Source organism: Colias philodice, chromosome 10, assembly GCF_061535455.1.
Source record: "Colias philodice isolate Cphi_HAF_F1 chromosome 10, ilColPhil1 Martin Lab GWU primary, whole genome shotgun sequence".
NCBI lineage: Eukaryota > Metazoa > Arthropoda > Insecta > Lepidoptera > Pieridae > Colias > Colias philodice.
Window position 1 is genome coordinate 9,106,242 of NC_143095.1, and position 22,483 is coordinate 9,128,724.

The 22,483-nt window shown below is 33.5% G+C and overlaps 2 protein-coding genes across 3 annotated transcripts; both read left to right on the plus strand.

Moving 5' to 3' along the window:
- Positions 1-903: 903 nt before the first annotated feature.
- PolZ1 (DNA polymerase zeta catalytic subunit) lies at positions 904-13,385 on the plus strand. 2 transcript variants are annotated; one of them, XM_089700136.1, is made up of 22 exons: positions 904-996; positions 1,198-1,450; positions 1,528-1,649; positions 1,963-2,091; positions 2,785-2,879; positions 2,952-3,739; positions 3,813-3,955; positions 4,849-4,877; positions 4,986-5,080; positions 5,156-6,306; positions 6,383-6,499; positions 6,579-7,263; positions 8,155-8,346; positions 8,583-8,703; positions 9,311-9,555; positions 9,896-10,053; positions 10,414-10,551; positions 10,775-10,912; positions 11,321-11,511; positions 11,956-12,183; positions 12,524-12,863; positions 13,134-13,385. In XM_089700136.1, the coding sequence occupies exons 2-22, from the start codon at positions 1,393-1,395 to the stop codon at positions 13,293-13,295; spliced, it is 5,325 nt and encodes a 1,774-aa protein (XP_089556262.1). In that variant the 5' UTR covers positions 904-996; positions 1,198-1,392; the 3' UTR covers positions 13,296-13,385. The 2 variants fall into 2 exon arrangements, with proteins under 2 accessions (XP_089556262.1, XP_089556261.1); XM_089700135.1 differs by lacking the exon at positions 904-996 and having other exon boundaries at positions 1,135-1,450.
- A 505-nt stretch (positions 13,386-13,890) lies between these two features.
- Positions 13,891-16,250, plus strand: LOC149485367 (interleukin-1 receptor-associated kinase 4-like). Its single transcript, XM_089700137.1, has 4 exons — positions 13,891-14,161; positions 14,378-14,544; positions 14,627-15,720; positions 15,850-16,250. Exons 1-4 carry the CDS (start codon positions 13,986-13,988, stop codon positions 16,231-16,233), a joined length of 1,821 nt encoding a protein of 606 aa, XP_089556263.1. The 5' UTR covers positions 13,891-13,985; the 3' UTR covers positions 16,234-16,250.
- The last annotated feature ends 6,233 nt before the right edge of the window (positions 16,251-22,483 follow it).

Here is a 22,483-nt window from a genome sequence, read left to right on the forward strand (position 1 = left end):
ATTTTCACTTTAAAATAAAAAAGAATCTTATTTAAACCATAATGAGAAAAGTAAAATGAAAATTAATGATTGAAATCGAAAATGAACAAGGAAACCGAGCGAAGCGAGCTTTTCTAATTAGTATTTCTGTTATAAACTACCAACGTGCCACCACTGCACCGTGCCACCATTCACCAACAAATTTTATCTGTGTTTCAGATAGACACGTTCTAATTAATAGCATCTACAGACGCTCCGATTTGGTTGGTGCCAACCATCCGACCACGACCAAATCGGAAAGTGTAGAGAGCGGTCGGTCCGACATAATTATTATTAATATTGGTTTGACGTGGTCGGATGCGCCGGCGGTACCGACCAAACCAACTTCCTATCCGATCCAACCAAATTGTAACGTCTGGAAGCTTTGTTCCGACCAAATCGGCTCATTCCATAGAGTAATATAGGTAATTGGCTCATTCACATTCGCAACGCCGCCGGTGTAGGACGTCAACATGAACGCCGAGGGAGTTACGGTCACCGAACGTGACATATTAATAAAATTGCTGGAACTATATAAAGACTTTCCCTGTTTGTGGGACTTAAGTAAAAAAGATTACGCAAATAGAGATGCCAGAAATCAAGCGTATTTTATTATGTTAGAAGTATTAAAAAAAATTGACAGTGCGGCTACATTAAAAACCTTAAAAAATAAGTTGTAAGAGCCGCATATGACTGTAATTTTCTCTATTTCTATAGTAGAATTTAGCCCATTCTCTTCGTACTATGGTCAACTGACATATTACTCTATGGTCAACTGACAGCTGGAAGGCCAACCGTCGGACAATCTGTAGCAATGTTGGAATGGTTGCCTTGTCGGTTCCGATATGGTTGGCACCAACCAAATCGGAGCGTCTGTAGATGCTATAAGTGTTCATTAAAAATAAAATATCACTTAATTTCATTTATAATTTATTCCAATAAATTCGTAGCGGCTATGAAGCTTGATATAATTTACAGGTAAATAAAAAGCATTATTTTTTCTAGACAACTCTCAAAGATTCAAAATAAATCGGACAGTTAATGTCATTTGTCATCCGAGTTTGTCATGGTCCATGCTCCATGCCTCCATGGTTTGTTTGTCAAAATCAAGTCAAAATAAACAACTAATCTCTGAACAACGAATCCTCGAACGAATCCTAACAAATTCAAACTTTACAGATCCCAAAGGATTCCAAGGTGTGCTGAAAACTGAACTCTAGGAAGCAATAAATTTATTATTTACTACTGTCACTACTGTCTATCTCTAATCTGAGACGGAATGAAAAAAAGCCATTATGATTGTTTTATTACATTGTGCAATAATATATTATGTTAAAAAGTACGAGTTAAAGCACTATCAGTAGCTGTGATATTATGGAAAACTCTTTCCAAGATACTTACATTAAAATAACTAATTCTAAGAGCCATACAGGTAAAAAAGATATAATTTTAATGAATGTTTTTCTTACACATTTTGTTCTAAATAAAACCAAATTGTCGTGTTTTCAGGAAGTCTTGATTTGAAACCTGAGTTTTCTGTAAGGATAGTTGTATGTGATTCATATCTAACCAAACCGTTACCAGGAATTGATGTAATCTACTCCGAATTTAGAGGAAGTGATATTAAACAGGTATAAAAATATTTTGCACCGACTTCAATGATATATCTACAAATACTATTAAAACACTAGCTGCCCGCAGTTTCGCCTGGGTGGAAAAGATAGCTTTTCATGGTACAAACTTTCATCCCTTATTTTATCCTCTTGGAGGTAGAATTGATCGAAATCCTTTCTTAGAGGAAGCCTACATTTTTCAAAATTTCAGCCCAATCCATCCAGTGGTTTGGTTATGTGGCTGTGCATTGATATGTCAGTCAGTCAGTCAGCCTTTGAGTTATTAAGATGAACTAACAATGTCTTGCATGACACCTTTTCCAACTTGCAGGTTCCAATACTGAGAATATTTGGTTCTACACCAGATGGAAGAAAGGCCTGTCTTCATGTGCATGGTGTTTTCCCATACTTTTACATACCCTGCCCTACATCACATCCTGAGCCACAGTTCTTATATCAAGTATGTAAAATAACCAAATAATTAAACACTATAATGTTTCTTTACATAATAATATTATGGTTGCATACCTTCTCTATCTTAAATTATCAAAGTGTATATTCAAAATTGTATGTAGTTCTTTAAATATAATATTGGCTTCCTAATATAAAAAAATAATAATAATTCGAGAAATAAATCAATGTTTCAAACAATTTCCATTTTTTATCAATGTGATAATTATTTTTATTTATTTATTTATTTATTAATTCTTTATTGCTTGCTATTGAAAGTTACAATAAAACTTAACCTAGGAATACATACAAACAATTGGCGGTCTTATTGCTATTCAGCGATTTCTTCCAGACAACCAGACGTACAGAGAGAAATTAAATTAAAGGAAAGGAGTAGGGCAGAGCAAAAATATATAATATAAGTATTAACATAATATAGGTATAACACAAACACAATAATATAAAATTTACATAATAAATAAATACAATATAATACATACATTAAATACATATATATATATTTACAATCGAATAAAAAAAATACATAATAGTAAACATAACGGAGTATATAATATTAAGTACAGCAAGAAAGGTGATAATTGCGTAACATTACTTTAAAACTATAACTAACTAACTAATTATCAAAACTTAGTTTACAGAGTATTACAATTTTGAATTATAATATTATTGTTTTATATTTCAGGTAACCGTCAGCCTTGATAAAGCACTAAATATAGCTCTTAAGCAAGCAAATTCATCTAATCAACATGTGTATAAAATATCTCTGGTTAAAGGACTGTAAGTAAAACTATTCATTCACATTTTATTTCTTTTTTTTTTCCATAATCTGATTTTATTTTTCAATTGCAGACCTTTCTATGGATTTCATGATAAGGAGCATCTCTTTTTGAAAGTATTTCTGTACAATCCTGGTCTCATTAAGCAAGCAGTTGAACTTTGCAGTAATGGAGCCATACTTGGACAAGTGTTACAGCCTCATGAGTCACATTTGAATTTCACATTACAATTTTTCATAGACTTTAACTTATTTGGCATGAGCAATATTGACCTACAAACTGTTATGTTTCGTAAGTCATTATTGTCCCAACAAAGCGACGAGCCTTCTGATAGTCCGGAAGACTTCAGCCTAAAACGAGAAAGTATGTGTTACTATGAAGCAGATTGTGTCGCGTCTCACATAATTAACAGACTACGAATTGGTAAAGGGGATGGAATCGAAAATCCAGGCCTTGAAGAAGTGTGGAAACAGGAAATGGCGAGACGACGGGAATTGAATGTATCAATAGCGTCAAAATCATTATCACAAAATAGATTGATGAGTGAGGGAACTGAAACACATCACAAATTTAAAACTGGATTTCTTGCTAAAATTTCGAATTTAATAGATAAACCGGTTGAAGTTGTGACTGAAAATAAAGAATTTGTGCACTATCCAGCTGAAAGTTTGGAAGGTTCACAGTTTTTCAATGCAACTGATATAAGCACACACTTACATGATACTGTTTTGAACAATAGTTCAACTATAAATAGAAGTTTAAGAAGAAATAGCATAATAATAAGTGGACATGAAGACACAATTGTTGATGAAGATATTGCCTTAAATAGCAGTTTTTCTGTTCATTATAGTCAAGTTAACTGTAAGTGATTTTCAATTTATGAAACAATTATCATTTTTTTTATAAACAATATTAAATCTCTTATAATTTTTAGTGGACAATGATGATTTGGAGTTAGTGGATATGTTACAAGATTTAGATGATAAACCTATAGATGATGATAGTGTGATGGGGACCCCATGTGATCAAAACCCTGAAGATGATATAAATGATGAAGACTATTCTCAAGTTTTTAATGATGAAACTAGGGATGTAACGATACCGATACTGATACCGATATATCGGCCGATATATCGGCAAGCCGATATATCGGTATCGCCGATAATAAATCAACCGATACCGATATTTTTTTATTAAATTCTTTCTTTTCTTTTATGTATTTGCATTGTATTCATTCATATAGTTTTATTTCTGTTTCTGTAATAGTGTTAAGGAAGAGCGGAACCTCCTGACACAAGCATTTTATTTGCTTACTAGGAGTGTTCCAATCACAAATTTGTTTATGTAAAGGAAAGAAATAAATAATTTTGAATTTTTAACGTGATAACGTTTTTAAAATCGTTTTAGTCGGGTGACATGTTCATAAACTTGTGTCACACCAAAACCTCACGAGCGCGATCGCAGGTATTAAACGAGAGAGAGACGGACCGATCTCCCGTTTCATCTCGAGCGCTGCCACTGCATTATGTTATCATGTAAACATCTCGATCGTAAACCTACTTTACAAACAACCAATTTTTTTGATATCAAATAATTCAAAAATCCGCGCCCAATGAACGATGCGGGAGGCCGCCCGCGCGTGCGCACTTTGTTTTCTGAAAAAACTCTACCAATTATAGTAAACTTTTATTAGGTACTGATTGTATGTGTATTACTTAAAGTTTAACTGACTTCGTAAAATAATAATACTAAAATAAATGGTTTTGTTGTTTTTTGATTTGGCATTTTTATTTAAAAGAATACGATTAACAGTCGTCTCTGTTAAATGTTGGTAACTTTTTATGCATAATTCACTATTTATTTTTCTACCAAGCCATCGATATCGGTATCGGTATCGGTATCGCCGATACATTACTACAAATATCGGTATCGGTATCGTATCGGCAAAATCATGTATCGTTACATCCCTAGATGAAACTATTTTTATAGGAGATAAATGGTATGTCAATAAGGTAATGATTTATTTACTCACCCATGCAAAATTATCTTTAATATTTTTGTTAAAAATTTATGAACATTTTCTAAAAAAAGTTTCAATTAATTATAGTGAAGAAACTATGGAAGAGGATTCACCATCATGGCATGACTCTTTTTGGGAAGGTGTCAATATTCCGCAACTAGATGGCACATGTGATGATGACCGTAAGTATTAAAATCAAAATTACAACAAACAAGTACTTTGACCCTAGTCTTTGTAATATCTTGGAAATTTTTCAGATGTTAAAAAAGTCCGCAAACGAAAAAAGTTACCTCTAAAATTGGGGTTATCTAGGCCTAAAATAAAAAATAATTCTAAAAATACTGAAATTTCTCAAAAATCCAAAGAAGAATTAGATGAATCAGATGAAATTAACGTATCAAGAGAAACAATTGATAGTATATCAGATTTGCATCTTAAAAGAGTAAAGCCGGAGCAAACTGAGCCAGATCATTCCAGTAGCACTAATTACCAAGAAAGTCAATCCATTCTTGACAAAGAATCAATTTTTGACCTAGTTAATAAAATTGAAACATCTACTGTATATGATCTCAAAAACAACTATAAACCTAAAGCTGGTCCTTCGAAAATACCGATGGTTTCTGAAGTAGAGGAAAGGATTTTATCATTAAGTGATAGTGGAAATTCCTCGCCCGACTCTAAAATTGGTATAGAAAGTTTTTATGACCAATCAAAATTCTTTGATGTGTCAATTGAAAATGAAATAAATGTAGATCATGATATCTCCACGAATTTTGAAATTTTACCAAAAATAGATCATTCTGAAAATCTTAATCAAACACCTTATTCTCATGTTTTTAATAAATCGAATGAATTAACTGTATATAAAACAAATGATAGAAATGATTTAATCTTAACACCTAAAATCCGTCCACCCGCAAGGGATCATATTATGTTAACGCTTAAAAAGTACTCAATACCAAAACAAAGAAATCCAGAACCCTACTTTTCAAATCCCAAAGATGTGGGAGATAAGGTAGAAATTGGCCAGATTATATTAAAAACTGGCAGCAAACTATCACAAGATCAAAAGCCTTTTGAAAGGGTTATAGATACAACTACCATCGAAGAATGGCGCCAACTTCTATTTTTACAAAGAAATGAAATGTCAGATAGTAACTCAAAGCCAGAAACTTTAAAATCCCTACTTGCTGGCAATCGTCAGTGCATTTTAAAGCCATTAAAATTACCTCCAACAAAAAAAGAAATTTTGAAGTGGAGTCATGAGAGATCTATTCAGAATCAAGTTATAAGCGAAAAAGAAGTCGATGTTACAGAAATCAGTAAAAACTTAGATGAAATGGAAACATCACAGGCAATAGGTTTAAACGACGATGACATAAATAATAGCATTAGTTTGGAAGATAAGGTAATTTAAACTAAGATCATTTTCCAATAATGCAATATTTTCACTCAATTCTAATCATAATAATATTTTATTGCAGAGTAAACAAGAAATGGATAACACTTTACAAGTTACTATGCATGGAGATGGATCATTTCTTTGCTTTGGAAATTCTGAAGTGCAGAATGAAGCCTCTATTTCTACTCCTGCTGTCGAGGTTAGTACCTACTTACTTACTTACCTGCTCTTTATACAATTTTCTAACTTTTATTGAAATTTAAAATGCTTTATTTTAGGTAGATTTTCTAACACTAATGATATTAGAAGTACATACTAAAGTGAGAGGTGAGATGTGTCCAGACCCTGCATTAGATGATATAAAAGCTGTTTTTGTATCTATCACAAACAATTGTCCCGATAACCATTTTCTAGCGAAACAACTTACTCAGATATTGGTTGTCGATGAATCGAAACCACCAAAACATTTAGACAGATGTGTTTTCAATGCAAATGTAGTTTATGTAGATACTGAAAGTGATATTTTTGATAAAATTATCAATTTGGTAAAAGAGCATGATCCTGATATAATGTGTGGTTATGAAATCGAAATGAATTCATGGGGATACGTCCTAGAAAGAGCTCAGTTTCTGGGTATAGAAATAGTTAAGGAAATATCTAGAATAACTGAAAAGTACAGACAGAAAAAATGGCGACATGATGAGAATGAAATGGAAGGCAGGATAATTGGTAGAATCACATTTAATGTGTGGCGTTTATTTCGCTATGAGTTGGCTCTCTCCAGTTATAGTTTTGAGAATTGTATGTATCAGATTTTAAAAGAAAGAGTACCCAAATACAGTCATTCGCAATTATCCGAGTGGTGGAATGATGAATCTCGTATGCTAAGATGGATTCCAGTTGAATATTATTTGACCAGGTTATCGGGAACCGTAAGAATGCTAGAAAAGCTTGATATGATCAGTAAGTTTTTATGTTTTATTCGACATTTACCACTATTATTTAAGGAGATCCTTTTTACTGTTCATGTTTTTAAAGGAGATTGCCCAAGTGACTATGGCACTTGGTATCGCAATCAAACTTATTGTGTCAAGATGAAATATAGCTCAATTTAAAGCTTGATGTTAGTACTTTTAGAAACGATTAAAGTTTTTATGTAAATAAGCCGCAGTTCACGACAATAAAAATAAAACAATAGTTTTATTCAACGCTTCAAAAAAATACTTTATCGAGTTTAAACTAACGATGAACGATAGGTTTTACATTTATTACATAGGTAATATTTTAATTTACAAGACAAATGTGAAAAGTAAATCGTAATAAACATTATTTCATAATAAATAACGTCGAACAATGCGTCGAACACATTCATTCAACTATGACATATGACGCAGGACGCTTGCAAGAGAGATAGATATATATGTGTCAAAACAAAAACTTTTACTTTTATTTCTATTTATTCGGTATAATTACGACTTAATAGTGATAAATATGATCATTATAAACACAAATAGGAATTAACAATATCACGAACACGTGACACAACTAGTATTTTACCGATTCCATACGTGGTCATACATGTTTCAAAAGAATAACTTTTACTATTATGTAAATTTATCCGGTATAATTATAAGACTTAAAATTGATACATATGATCATTATAAATACAAATAGGAATTAACAATATCACGAATACGTGGCACAACTAAAATTTTACCGATACCACCCGTGGTCATTCTCCTTTGATAAATTTATATATTTTTTACCATAATTTTGATTTCAATTATTAACAGTTTGGCCAGATATTTCTGCAAATCTAGACTTCCCAAGTTTGATAATATTGCTAAATTTTAGACAGAACATCAGAATTAGCAAGGCTTTTCGGCTTGCAATGGTGGGAGGTACTTTCTCGTGGGTCCCAATTTCGCGTGGAGTCACTTATGCTTAGAGCAGCGAGGCCATTGAATTTAGTTGCGTTATCTCCCACTGTCAAACAGAGGGCGGCTATGCGTGCTCCGGAATGTTTACCGCTTATATTTGAACCAGGTAAGTGCGTTATTACTCTATTTTTTAGAGCATTGTTTGTTTTGCTATCCTTACTGGTATGATAAATCGGATTTTTAGATATATTCCATGTGTTTTCCAATTTTAATTATGCCATTTTTACCGAACAATAGAACTTGAAGAGCGGAATGTGTAAATAAATGAGAGCAAAGCCTCGACCGAAGTAGTAAAATTACCTAACCATTGTTTATTGTTAAACTACCTGCGTTTTGTTTCAGAATCTCGTTTTTATAATGATGCCGTAATAGTATTAGACTTCCAGAGTCTCTATCCGTCTATGATGATTGCATACAACTATTGTTTCTCTACTTGCATTGGACGTATACAAAATATTAACGGGTATGATGTTTTAGTTCTTCTTCTTCTTCTTCTTTTTTGTTTATGGCCTTCCCAATCCCATAGAGGACGGATTCTGCCAATGTCAAGTGTCATGTGTGCACAGATCAAAATTGATTGTTTATTTCAATTACTACGGTTATAATGTAGTAACTTGATGCTCTGTGCTGAGGAAAAATCACGGAAGAGATTGAGCAGTTCAAATGTTGGATCAGTCTTACCTGGATAACCAAACAGGACATATACAAAAGCAAAGCATTAAAATTTAAGATTATTGAGGTGGATAAATTTGGATAAAACGTTAACAAATGAGGAGGGAACCAAACATTTAAAATTAGTGGGACGGGGAACATCAGGGGGAAGGAGATCCAAAAGTGAGGAATTTCGTTTAGGGCACTCAAAAAATATATGATCATTGTCACCTTCGGCTAAGCCACGGAAAACCACGGCTTGCAGGGAACCGTGATGTTTTAGTTATTATATCCATTATTTATGATAGATACCCATTACAAAAACACATTATAAAAAAAACTTTAACGAACTTGAAAAAAGCAAGTCTATATATTATAGAAGAAGTGTAATTAAATAGTTATACTCAATCCCCTTACAGAAATTCACCATACGAATTCGGAGCATGGCGTCTCCGTATACCAAAGGAAAAATTAGAGGCATTAGCGAAAAACGATTTAGTACACTGGTCGCCAGTAGGCGTGGGCTTTGTGAAAGCAAATGTTCGTCGTGGAGTATTACCAGCTCTATTGAGAAGGATATTAGCCGCAAGACAAGCTGTGAAAAAGGGCATGAAGATGCAGACTGATGAAGCTGTTAAAAAGGCCATGCATTCTAGGCAATTGGGTAAGTCACTTTAGACAAATATTACCAAGCTATAAACTTATGTATATTGTGCTTTCCTCGCTACTCTCGTCAAGCTGACTGTTTGTGCTGCTACGTCTATTGAAACATATATTAGCCGCTTGACAAGCTGTTAGGACAATAAGATGTCGGATCTATTCTAATAATTTCGGTAGCAGCGATGTTCATTCACGAATTAACAAACCAAAATAATTTAGAACAAATCTCTTTGAAAATTCATAAGTGTGAAAACGTAACTATAAAAAACTAGAATAGATTTTCGAGCAAAGCTAGTCAACCATAATAATTCATCGGAAATCATATTGTCCTATTCGAATTACAGGTCTGAAGTTAATAGCGAATGTGACGTACGGTTACACCGCTGCTAACTTCAGTGGGCGAATGCCGTGTGTCGAAGTTGGTGATAGTGTGGTGTCTAAGGGACGGGAGACTTTAGAAAGGGCCATTAAACTCGTGAGGGAAGGAAAATGGAACGCTAAGGTAATAAATAAATTCTTTATTTGACAACAAAAAATAATGTTTGGAAATAATTTGGTTTCAGCAGAATTTGAGTTTTGATAACGCCGAAAAATTGTCAATTTCCACTTTATTTTTGGGACAATGTTGATAATTGGAATAGTTGATTTTTATAGAACTTTTACAGATACAGCTTTGTGTTTCCAAGTTTTCTGGACTATGTTTGAATTTCAACTTATTATCCATACTATGTATTAATAAAGAATTTAAAACTAAACGTTCTCAAACTATTCACTGGGCAAAGAACAAAACAACATTTTCATGGAAATAAACTTTTATTTACATTCAATAAAATCACTGAATAAAGTTTTATTTCATTCCTAGGTCATATATGGCGACACAGATTCAATGTTCGTTCTTGTACCTGGAGGCAGTAAGGCTGAAGCTTTTGAAATAGGTCAGGAAATAGCTGATGCTGTGACCGCAGACAATCCCTCACCGGTGGTTTTAAAATTGGAAAAGGTATCGGTTTTTTATTCATTTATGTTCTACGGGTGTTGAAAGTTGATAATACCGTAATAATTCTGAAATGTCATGTTGTATATCTTCTTCTTTTCAAATGTGATGCAAATGAAATGAAATTTGAATTCTATCTTAGTTGATATGAAAAAATCTTTTCTTACTTTAGAGAGAAAAAAAAATTATAGGTAACATTATCTTATAACTTTTTTTATTGGTAAAACAGGTGTACCAACCGTGCATCCTACAGACAAAGAAGCGCTATGTTGGCTATATGTACGAGAGTGCAGATCAAGAGAAGCCAGTGTATGAAGCTAAAGGCATTGAAACTGTACGCAGAGACGGCTGCCCTGCTAGTGTTAAAGTAAATATTATCGAAATTATACAACTGATAATCTAACTTTCTATTTCGAATCTCGAATTTATTATCGAATAACGGAAGGTTCACAGCTCCATATCTATGCATTTCCATGGCTCAATTATAATATAATGGAGCTTACTTCAATAGCAAAAACAATTAAAAAATTTAATGGGTCATTTCCCCAATCATATTTTAGATTACATATTTTCGATGATACATATTACAATATGTATTGCTATTCGTAGACAACTAATACTGAGACCTTATTGCTAACAAAGAAACGCAGGTAAAAGACTGAGGCGTTTCTCTCCCTTTTTAGTGGCATTCCTCATAACAAACAATTTTTGAACCACCTACCAAGTCCTTTTCAATTTACAGTATCTATAAAACATTCCCTTAATATTTCCACAGCTCCTTCAAAGTTCCCTATGCGAGTTATTCGATACCGGAGACATATCTCGCGTAAAAAAGATGGTTAAGAAACTACTATCTCGGCTAATAGACGGTTCTCTGCCACCACAAGAACTGTTCTTCACGAGAGAGTATCATGGAGCCGCTGGGTACAGACCGACGGCTGCTGCACCGCCTAATGAAATTGCTAAGTATGAAAAATTGTGTTTTTGGTGTTTAATTCCGTATGGCATGTGATTGTTGAGTATAATCCTGAAATGCTTCAGGCACTGAGTAAATAACTTTGCGATATAATTTACCACCAGTATAGGTATATATAGGTTGAGTTATACTGGATGAGGAGGTTCTATTTATTTTAAATGGAGCATTACATAGGTAACAACGTATTTATAGTAGAAACACTTCGGTAAAGTTTTTACCAAATCTCAGTGGAATGCGACTAGCTACGCATGCGATCACATCAACGCAAAATTTTATAGTTCCTAGTCTTTTGACAAGGAATTTCGAATTTCTGCTTTTAGTTGAGGCGCGCCGCGCCGCTCAATTCTTTCTCGCAAAGTTCCATTGGTCAATTGCTAGACAAGAAATTTTGAATTTCGAACTTCCACCAAACTATATATAATAATCCCTTGCAGTCGCCTCCTCAGTCGCGACCCGCGCGCCGCGCCGCGCACAAGCGAGCGCGTGTGCTGGCTGGTGACAGCTGGCGCGCCGGGCACGCCGCTAGTACGGCTCGCGCGCACGCCCGCGGAGCTGCACCGCGACCACAGCCTCGTGCCGCACGTGCCGTACTACGCGACACGGGCGATACTGCCGCCGCTGCATAGATGCTTTTCGTTATTGGGGGTCGATGTTTTTAAGTGGTGAGATGTTTTTTAACTATCATATTTTTTATATAATTAATAATTATGTATTTAACTATTCGTTTGTATTGTAAATCAGTTTATAAGCGTGATAAATTTAATAATATCTATTGTTCTTATATTTTATTTTCACGAAGCCGAGCACACGTGTCAGAAGTGAAACTTCTTTAGCGGCGTTGAGCACTTTTTCTGTAATGGGTATAAAATCTTAAACTCGCGTCAGGACACGTGACCTGATCGAAAAAGCGTAAGACGGATGGATATCAAACATGCTCAACGTTAATAATCAAGTTTTCACTTCTGCCGGCACTCCCGGAGTGCAACCCGTCTTTTTTTTCAGGTGGAACGAAGTAGGCCACACGCGTGAAGCTCTTACCACCCGCGGCACTGTAGGTACAGCAAGTACCCGTGCAGTCGGTACAGCAGGTTACCATGCGGTCGGTATAGCAGGTGCCGTCGGTAAAACAGGCGCAGGTGGTGTCGGTAAAACAGGCACAGGTGGTGTCGGTACAGCAGGTGCGGGTATCGCGCGGTACATGCAGCGCGGGAGATGCGCGGCGTGCGGGGCGCGGGGGGCACGTGCGGTTTGCGCTCGTTGTGCACTAAAGCCCCGACCCGTTGTCGCTATGTTGGCTGCAAGGGATAATACCGTGAGAGGATACTTGGCTCATACGCAAGTGGTGAGTGTGTAGCTCCTACAAGAACTAATACACATCTAGTGTGTGTATAATATATAGCTGCTACAAGAACTAAAGATTAATTATTAATGTCTGTTGTTCAACTAATTTTGAAATATATGGTTTCGTTTGATCTGATAGTCTTAATAAAGGTGCAAATAAAGTGTTTAAATAGCCATAATAAAAAAAAATATTTATAATAATGTAACGTTCGAGTTCACGACACAGAAAAAAAATTTTTGTTACAAAATAGACAAATTATTATTTTTTCAGATCTGTAGTTCGTGCTGTGGCCATAGTAACTATTTGAAGTGTAATAACACTGAATGTCCTGTCCTCTGGCGTCGCGTTTCCGCACAACAAAAATTAAACCAAATGCAAGACGTTTTTGCGAACCTACCGGAACAATTTAATACAAATAGTTTAGATTTTTAGATATGTAATTTAATTATAATATTACAATCATGTGATAAAATGTGTTGTTACCTAAAAGATTATTAAATTATATTAAACTTATACATAAATAAAATTTTATATTATTTTTTGGTGTTGGTATTTTACTTTTTACACAGTTTCAGAAAAATCTATATTTTCCATCCCTTTGAATCTCCTGTATTATATGAGATTTACTTAACGGAAGTTGTTATTAATATATGTATTTTCTAAAACACGTTGATTTTCTTTACAAATTAAGTAATAGATGTTAAGGACTGTATTTTAATAATTATTATAAAAAAAACGAATAATTGGCTATAAAAGCTGTATAAACTTCTTGATTCGACTCTCACATATTTGATAAAGATAAATCCTAATTTTATATATGTAAAAATAATGTGATTGCGGTGTTATATAGTATATTTTTATCAAGGATATTAATACTCTTTATCTTTATTAATAGATCAACTGTTATTTATTTTTTAATCGGAAGACAGTAATCACGTCTTTTTTTAATCTGCCATATTTGATTACTTATACACTCTGTGATATATCAGTATCTGCTCACTAGTCACTGCTGTCTGTGGTATCTGTAACTTGTCACAAAGTGTCAAAGTTGAAAAGTTTTTGATTATTTTGTATTTTCATTATGTTTAATTATTAACGTTTTGTTCAATAGCAATATTATAAATGACTATAATTAAAATGTATAAAAACGTTGAAATCCGTAAACTTCCTGCGGAGCTCCTTTGCAATATTATAAACATTTTGGAAACCGACAATGATTGGAAAAAATTTATGTCCAACATCCCAAAAGATCTTCGTAGCCCAAGTTTCGAGCCTAAGTATAATAACGAACATATAAGGTAAATACGATCGGTTTAGAATTGTATAATATAATAATACTAAAAAAATAAAGATGCAATTTCAACAAAAAAAATAACAGTGAACTTAAAACATTACTGACTTATTTTCTGCTTACATAGCGTTAAGCCTTTGTATTTATGAATTTTAGATGTAATAAAATAGTAATAATTGCAAACTTATTTAGATATTGTATTTATTTTTATTATAAATTGCAGAATGATCGAAGATTATGCTAGAGAAAGCAATCTAAAGTGTTCCGAAATACTGTTTGATGAGTGGGGAACATCAGGAGTAATAAGACCTACTTTAAGTGATTTGAAAGATATCATAATCAGAACACGAATATACCGCGCTGCGGATGAAATAGCACTTATATTAAATGGTATACTTTATTAACCATTAATTTGTTCACAATAAAAATATTTGTCAAGTTCTTAAATGTGCTGTTTATATTCATTTTGCAGAACCAAAACCTCAGCGGCCCTTAGAGGGACCTGAAGCTCCAATAAGTACCAATGTAACAGATATGTTAAGTGATAGCACTATGAATAATATTGACTCTACAGATTCTATTCATATGCAGAAATTTTGCAATAGACCTACAGCTCAAATGAAATCTGCCAGTAATTTAATAAAATTCACTGGAACAATACAGTCTGATAATAATAACCAAAAACTCATGCAAAATGCAAAGGCAGAAATAAAATCTGCCAGTGATCTCATTAAATTTTCGAAAAACCAAATTCCAAATAGTGAAGACAATTTACAATCTGTTCAAAATGATGAATTTATAGAGACCTCTATGAATATACCAGATTTATCTGCAATCTTGAGCAAAAGCCAACAAACAATGGGAAATTCTTCCCAAAGTACTTCTAATGAAAATTCCAATACTTATAATCAGAACCTATACAGTGGCTATCAAAAATCATTCCCTAACATAAATATTTCTCTTGCAATAGATAGTGCAATACTTCAGGACACAAAATTAATTCACTTTGAATATGAAGAACTACAAGATATCACTAATAATTTTTCTGATACTCTATCTGTCAGGCCAGATGGCCCCAGTGGCAGAATTGGCAGTGGTGGGTTTGGTGATGTTTTTGTTGGACAACATCCAAAATATGGCACTCTGGCTGTCAAAAAAGTTCATGAACATTTAACATTACACAGAAAACGTGACATTGCTATAAAAGTTTTCAATGCTGAAGTTAAATTTTTGTCACAGTTTAGACATAGAAATATTCTGCCTATTTTTGGATTTTCCAAAGATGGTCCCATGCCCTGTATAGTTTGTGAGTACATTGATGGAGGATCTTTGCAAGAGAAAATAGCTGAGAAGGTCCTCACTGAGATGCAACGAATAAATATAATGGAAGGCACTGCAGAGGGCCTTAAATATTTACACACAAGTGAACCGCAAGTGCAAAGTAATGAGGAATTGCTAAATCTGGGAAGACCAGCTGAGTTTGATTCAGAAAATTCCTCCAAAAACTTTGTACATGGAGATGTGAAGAGTGCTAACATTTTATTGACTAAAGACTGTACACCAAAGGTATTATCTTACATAAGCTTACCAATTTCATTAATATTACTTGTTTCTTATTAAATTACTGTACAAATTATAGCTTGAATATGTAAACTTTGTTTATGGCACTTTTTATATTAAATTTTTTTGTTACAGTTATGTGACTTTGGCTTGGCGAAACAATATGATGCAACTATGGTCACATCCTGTCCAATGGGAACATCAGCTTACATGGCTCCTGAGGGTCTACACGGCACTATTACACAAAAAATCGATATATTCAGCTATGGTATAGTATTATTAGAACTATTAACAGGTTTGAAACCTATTGTAGTAACAAATGGTGAAAAGATAAATATAAAAGATTATGTGGAGGATAATTTCAATGGAGATATTAATTTACTATTGGATTCCACTGTACCTCAATGGACTAAAGCCCAGGAACTCTATGCCTTAGCTCAAAACTGCTTACAAAGGGATAGAAAGAAAAGACCAAACATGAATGAAGTGTGCAATATTTTGTATGAATTAAAAAACTAATTTTTAAGGTAATCATATATTATATATGATCAAACGAACTTCAGAGTGAAGTTCGATCATTATTATATGAATCGCTTCATTCGAAGATATTATTTACTATGTAGTTCCCTTTTTCAATGCTAGCAACCACGCACGCCTTTAGATTTTTTTTTTTTTTTATATTGAGGGTATTACGACCTGACAAGTATTTGCTCGCTTTGAACGATATTCATTATTTTTAGAGTCTAATCTTACAAAACTTTGGGTTAGGGTGTGGTGGGTGTTAATATCTTCGAATGAAGCGATTCATATAATAATGATCGAACTTCACTCTGAAGTTCGTTTGATCATATATTATATTTCATCGCTTCATTCTTCAGATATTATTTACTATGTAGATGTTAAGAGATAAAAGTTTTGTAAGAACCATTTTGGGTGCAAGTTTAGAATAAAACGTAAACATCAATATTATTAATTTTGTATTATAAATTAACGAAAATATAATTAAATACTATTTCTGTAAAATCGATTATGCAAATTCGTTCTCATTAAATACATTAAGTTTATGCAAAGGTTTTGGAATGTTTTGTCCAACCAGCAGTTTTACGTATATTATACACCACTAGCAGAGGCAGCAGAAGTTGAAGCGTGTCTTGTGCTATGTGAATTAAATATTGAAATGTTGACACTACTTTTCGATAACACATTTTTGATCCAACAACTTATTGTTGGAGTTGTGGCAGGTTTATTCGGTTTTGTAAAAGTAAGTAATAATCTATTTTCCTCATCCTTCCAAAAATGTTTTGTGACATAGATATAATCAGACAGTGCAGTAGCGGGGCAAATACTTATATTTTGTTTGAAATATGGAAGTTTAAGAAAAGGTTGATCTCTACCTGGAGCTGAAGTTTTTACGAGGTCTGTAATGAAAAATTTTGCAGGCAGTGATGCCTGAGAAATAAATATTATTAATATTTATAAGAGATAACGTCTGCACTCGCTGTGCTGTACACAGCGCTAATAAAATTACTAATTTTTTATTCAATTGTTCCAATTTTACGTTTCTATTAGGAAACCAGCTTAAGATATGGTTCAAAACTAATTGTGGGTCCCAAGAATAATTGTATTTAGGCATTCATCTGACCCGATATTATTACCTAATATTAAAGATAGGCAGACGTGTGAGTTTAAAGTACCATACGAAACCCCTTTGTTAAACTAAAACTACCACCATAATTGATATGTTACGTTATAATATTGCTTCTTAGTGTTACTCGAAAGCGATGCCAACATTAGTTAGATAGCTTCCCATGGGATGTATCTCCGTAGGAAGGCTTCACGGAGAGCCTCGCTGCAGCCAGCGTTAGATGTGAGTGCAGTGGGCGCTGGACTGGGATGAGAATGCGTTAGATTCGTACCTATCTGTTTTCAAATATATAATTTTTGATGATATTAGCTCTCTGACGAGAGGGAACCATGGCTGCGAAGGCAACCACGGAGAAACTTGTATCCCACACGCTTCGTATCGACTTCGATATCGATTCAACTATTTTTTGTAAACATCTCAAAATAAAAGTAAATGGGGAAATGCGTAAAAATTTATATTATTCTAATTTATGGTGAATGCGTCGACACATGACGCATCAGGGTCAAGATGCCACGACACTTACTTTCTGCATTTAGTATTGTACCTAATGCTCTTCCAAATTTTTTGATATGTTTCATTGCATAAACTCCATTCGATATCCGGATTTATTCTTCTTGGCTGTGTCAGTGTCGACGTTATTTTTACTATTAATACCTATAAGACGCGAACCACCATATGTTTCGATGCTCGCATCATTGCCACAGTTACTTTGTTAGTTTGTTAAGGTGGAGAAATTGTATGCCACCCATTTTATTTATGTTACTAACTGCAGTTTTGTTATCAATTCGTAATAATATTGCACAATTAGAATAGGTGTTTGCGAATGTTTATAAATTTAAAAATGCAGCTCTAAATAATTTATGAGATAGATTTTTTCACATTCTTTCCATGAACCATGCACTCGTTTATTACCTATTGCAAAAAGACCCCAACCTGTCCTTGAGACATTTGAAAAAATACCTAATGTAAATTTTGGAGATTTCATAAAATTTGTTTTATATATTATGTTGTGACCACCAATTTAATTGTTATGTTGATTTAAAAATAAAGACACTAACGACACGAATTCTCGGATTGTGCAAATAGGTAATTTTGAAAATTTATTAATTAAAATATGTGCAATGTTATTACGTTTATCATCAGGCAAAGAAAGTTAGGTTACATGAATCATATATATAACCCCAAGGAATTTACATTTTTGACTTGGAACCAATGAAGTTTTTTCAATAGTGATTACCAAGCCTAGACAAGATAATAGTTTTATTGTCTCTTTTAAATTATTTAGGCATTCAGTATAATTTTTACCTGTACATAAAATATCGTCGAGGTAAATGACAGACTTAGAACCTCGGCTTAAGAATGCTATAACTTCCTTCATTAATATACCTAGTAAACACTCTTAGCGCAATAGAAAGACCATAGGGCATAGCTTTAAACTCTTTAAGTTATGCTATTACCTTTGTTATTTATGAAAAAATTGTGAAATACCGGCTCAATTGGCATTAAAAGGTAAGCTTCTTTAAGGTCTATTGTAGCCCATGAAACATTTTCGGGAATAAGTTTCGACGCCGTCCTATGATTTTCGATTTTTAAAGTGACATTTTTAATATAAATTTATTAAGATTAAGTATGAATTTTTTACCGCCGTTTGATTTATGTGCTAAAAATATATTTGGGATATATTTGCCCTTTACTGGGTTACAAACATGAATATCTCCCAAGTCTATAAGGTTATTTATTGCCACAGGCATGTCAGCTTTATATTGCCCCGACCAAAATTAAGTACGCACTGAATTTTGAAAAACTTCATTAAAAAATGGTAAATCCACTCCGTCTTTAACCCATTTAAGAACGGTTGTATTATTAGTAATTTTACGCCAACAATCGTAAAATAACGTAACTAAATCTTTATTGTTATTTTGGTGCACAATCTTAGCTCGAGCTGGTCATCTTTGGCTACGAAGAGGGGATTGGTCTTTGTATGTCCCTCTTGTAACCTCTTCGCCCCCCCCCTGTTTGACTGAAAGCGAGAAGGTGTCTGCCAGTTTCCCTGGAAACTATTGCGAGATGTGTGTGCTGTATGAGCATGTGAACTATAAGGTTTTGGTGTAATAACCTTCGAAGCTTTTATTTTATCCGATACATTGTCTCCAAACAATGTATTATCCCTTTCAGAATGATCGACAACTTGCAAAAAAGTTTTGTCTAAACAAGGCCTAATAAACTTTTTTCTTGATTCCGTTTGTCGATGATGGAGGTCCGAGAATATGCGACATATACACTTATAAACTTATTGGCCTCCATCTTATATTTCTTACTACGAACTAAGAACTTGTTCTTACTACGTAAATAGGGGATTATTATTAACGCCTGTTATAACGGCCCCCAATTATTGCCAATGCAAATTAACCATTTTCTTATCCCAGAATTTACCTGATTCAGGGGTAGCAGCCTGAATCTCCGAAATTTACGTAGGAGCCTGGAGTAATACGCAATTTTCGGGAATCTAATAAGTTTTTAGAAAACTTTCTTAAGGATCGGCAACCATATTTTGGCGAGACTTTCGTGAATTTTTTCACCATATTCTGGAATCACATCATTAGCCTCGCCCAATGCTGCTAAGATATCAGGTTCTAAGTCGACAGGCTCCGATTGAGGGGCCGTGGTATCAACCGTTACTGGTTCATTTGCTTGAAGCGCAGCTGAATCCGTCGTAATGTACATAATTCCCGGCAAAGAATTTGTCGGTGGACCGTTTCTAGGATATCTGGATCCGGTAACAAAAAATTTTGTTATCGAGGGTACTTATAAAATTATGATTTAGGCTTAGATTACAAAATAAAAGACAGATGGAGCGTTGCCGAACTAAACCGAATAATTTATCGTCATTTCCATAAAGCTATGTGTGCTGTCATTTCGCCGTTGCACTGTACGTACACGGTGCTTCTGTGTGCGTGTTATGTTACCAGATAATGAAAAATTTCCCAAATTTTTGCCCGACTACGGAAGAAAGAGGGTTATGTTTTTCGAGTGTAGGTATGTATGTATAATATTTCTTTGACACGCCCTGCAGTATAAACTGTTGGATCGATTTTGAGTTGTGACTTGTGAGGTGTCATTGCAATCATCTGAATTATGAAGGTAGCTGTGGTGGTAGTGACGTAGGCTACATAAATTATTAGCAGTCATGTTTTAATTTTTATTTTAATATAAATTCGGGTTTTTGATATTATTTTATAATATTGTACAAATTATTTTATCACCTATCTAGTATCTACTAAAGTTATACATGGACAAAATAATTTTATTCAATTTTTATTAAATAAATTACATTAAATTTATTAAATAAATTACATTAAATTTATTAAATAAATTACATTAAAAAAAGTTTTTATTTTTCAAAACATATGAATGCGAATAGCGGTAGTTTTTAGTCGAGAATGCGGGACATTTTATTTTCATCATATCCATCATGTGTTCACATGAATTAAATCGCAAGCGAAAACGACGCTTTTTATAAAAGTAACAAAAAAATGTATAAGTAATGCTTTTTAAAATAATCTAATAATGACCATGAACTTTTATTGCACTATACAAATAATCACATTCACGATCGAAAAATCCAACAGCACTACCCCGAATATCTTTTAACCATTTTACCCCTAAAAATGGCAAATTCATTTTCAAAATACTGGCAGCATACGTTGAAGTTTTGAATTCCTTCGTATTTGTAAAATTATTATTTGTATACAAAATTAAATAAGCCAAATAATCTACAGAAAATCTGTAAAACGATGTTTTATCTTTTTGTTTGTTTTCGGGAACAAGTTTTACAGCGTTTTAATATCACAAGACAGCATTTTTTTACTAAAATATCAAACCCCTTTTGACGTATTGCATGACACTAGAATCGCTATAGCACTAGCGGAGGAACGTATTCGTTTTTGATTTCGTATTTTCTTTGACAAGGGCGATGAATGATTGACATGCTCCATCTGTATTTTATTTTGTAATCTAAGGATTTAGGGTTATTTTATTTTTTAACATAAGTTGATATTCAACTAACAAACCATCGTGCTATTATCTCGAATAGCCTCCTGGTAAGCTGGTAATTATTAAACAAGTAATTACTAATTATATATGTACCAATAAAGATTTATAATTTTCCAATAAAAATACCATTGTGATATCATCGCGGATATCCTCCCGGCTTTTATTTTTATTTTTTATTCTATTAAAAATTTTCGATTTTAACCTTCGTGATGCTATCTCGAACATCCGCCCGGTATAAATATGTATATCAATACATTAATGATATTTAAGTATGTACTCGAAAGTAAAAAATTACATAACCTTTGTGATGCCATCGCGGACATCCTCCCGGCATAAATTGAATAATAAATTGAATAATATGTAAATATTATTTCACTTCTAGAAGTCATGAACTATTAAATTACCTTTGTGATGCTATCTCGAACATCCTCCCGGTATAAATATGTATTTCAATACATTAATAATACTTAAGTATGTACTCTAAAGTAAAAAATTACATAACCTTTGTGATGCCATCGCGGACATCCTCCCGGCATAAATTGAATAATATGTAAATATTATTTCACTTCTAGAAGTCATGAACTATTAAATTACCTTTGTGATGCTATCTCGAACATCCTCCCGGTATAAATATGTATTTCAATACATTAATAATACTTAAGTATGTACTCTAAAGTAAAAAATTACATAACCATTGTGATGCCATCGCGGACATCCTCCCGGCATAAAGTAATATGTAAATACATATTATTTCACTTCTAGAAATCATGAGCTATTAAATTGCCTTTGTGATGCCATCTCGGACAACCTCCCGGTATAAACGAAAAATATTTGAATATTTTTCAACGCTTCAATTTCGTAAGTTATAAGAAACTTTCATTCGTCGTATTACAGATCGAAATAAAGACACTTTAAAACTCCAAAGTAAGTACTTACTTGTGTCGTCTTCGGATTCCGAAGATGATATTATAGGTTTTATGTTTCTTTAACTTCCTAATCTTCATACTATAATCAATTTTCTCCTTCGAATTTCTCTTCAACATGACGAAACCTGCACTTATTTGAGACGTC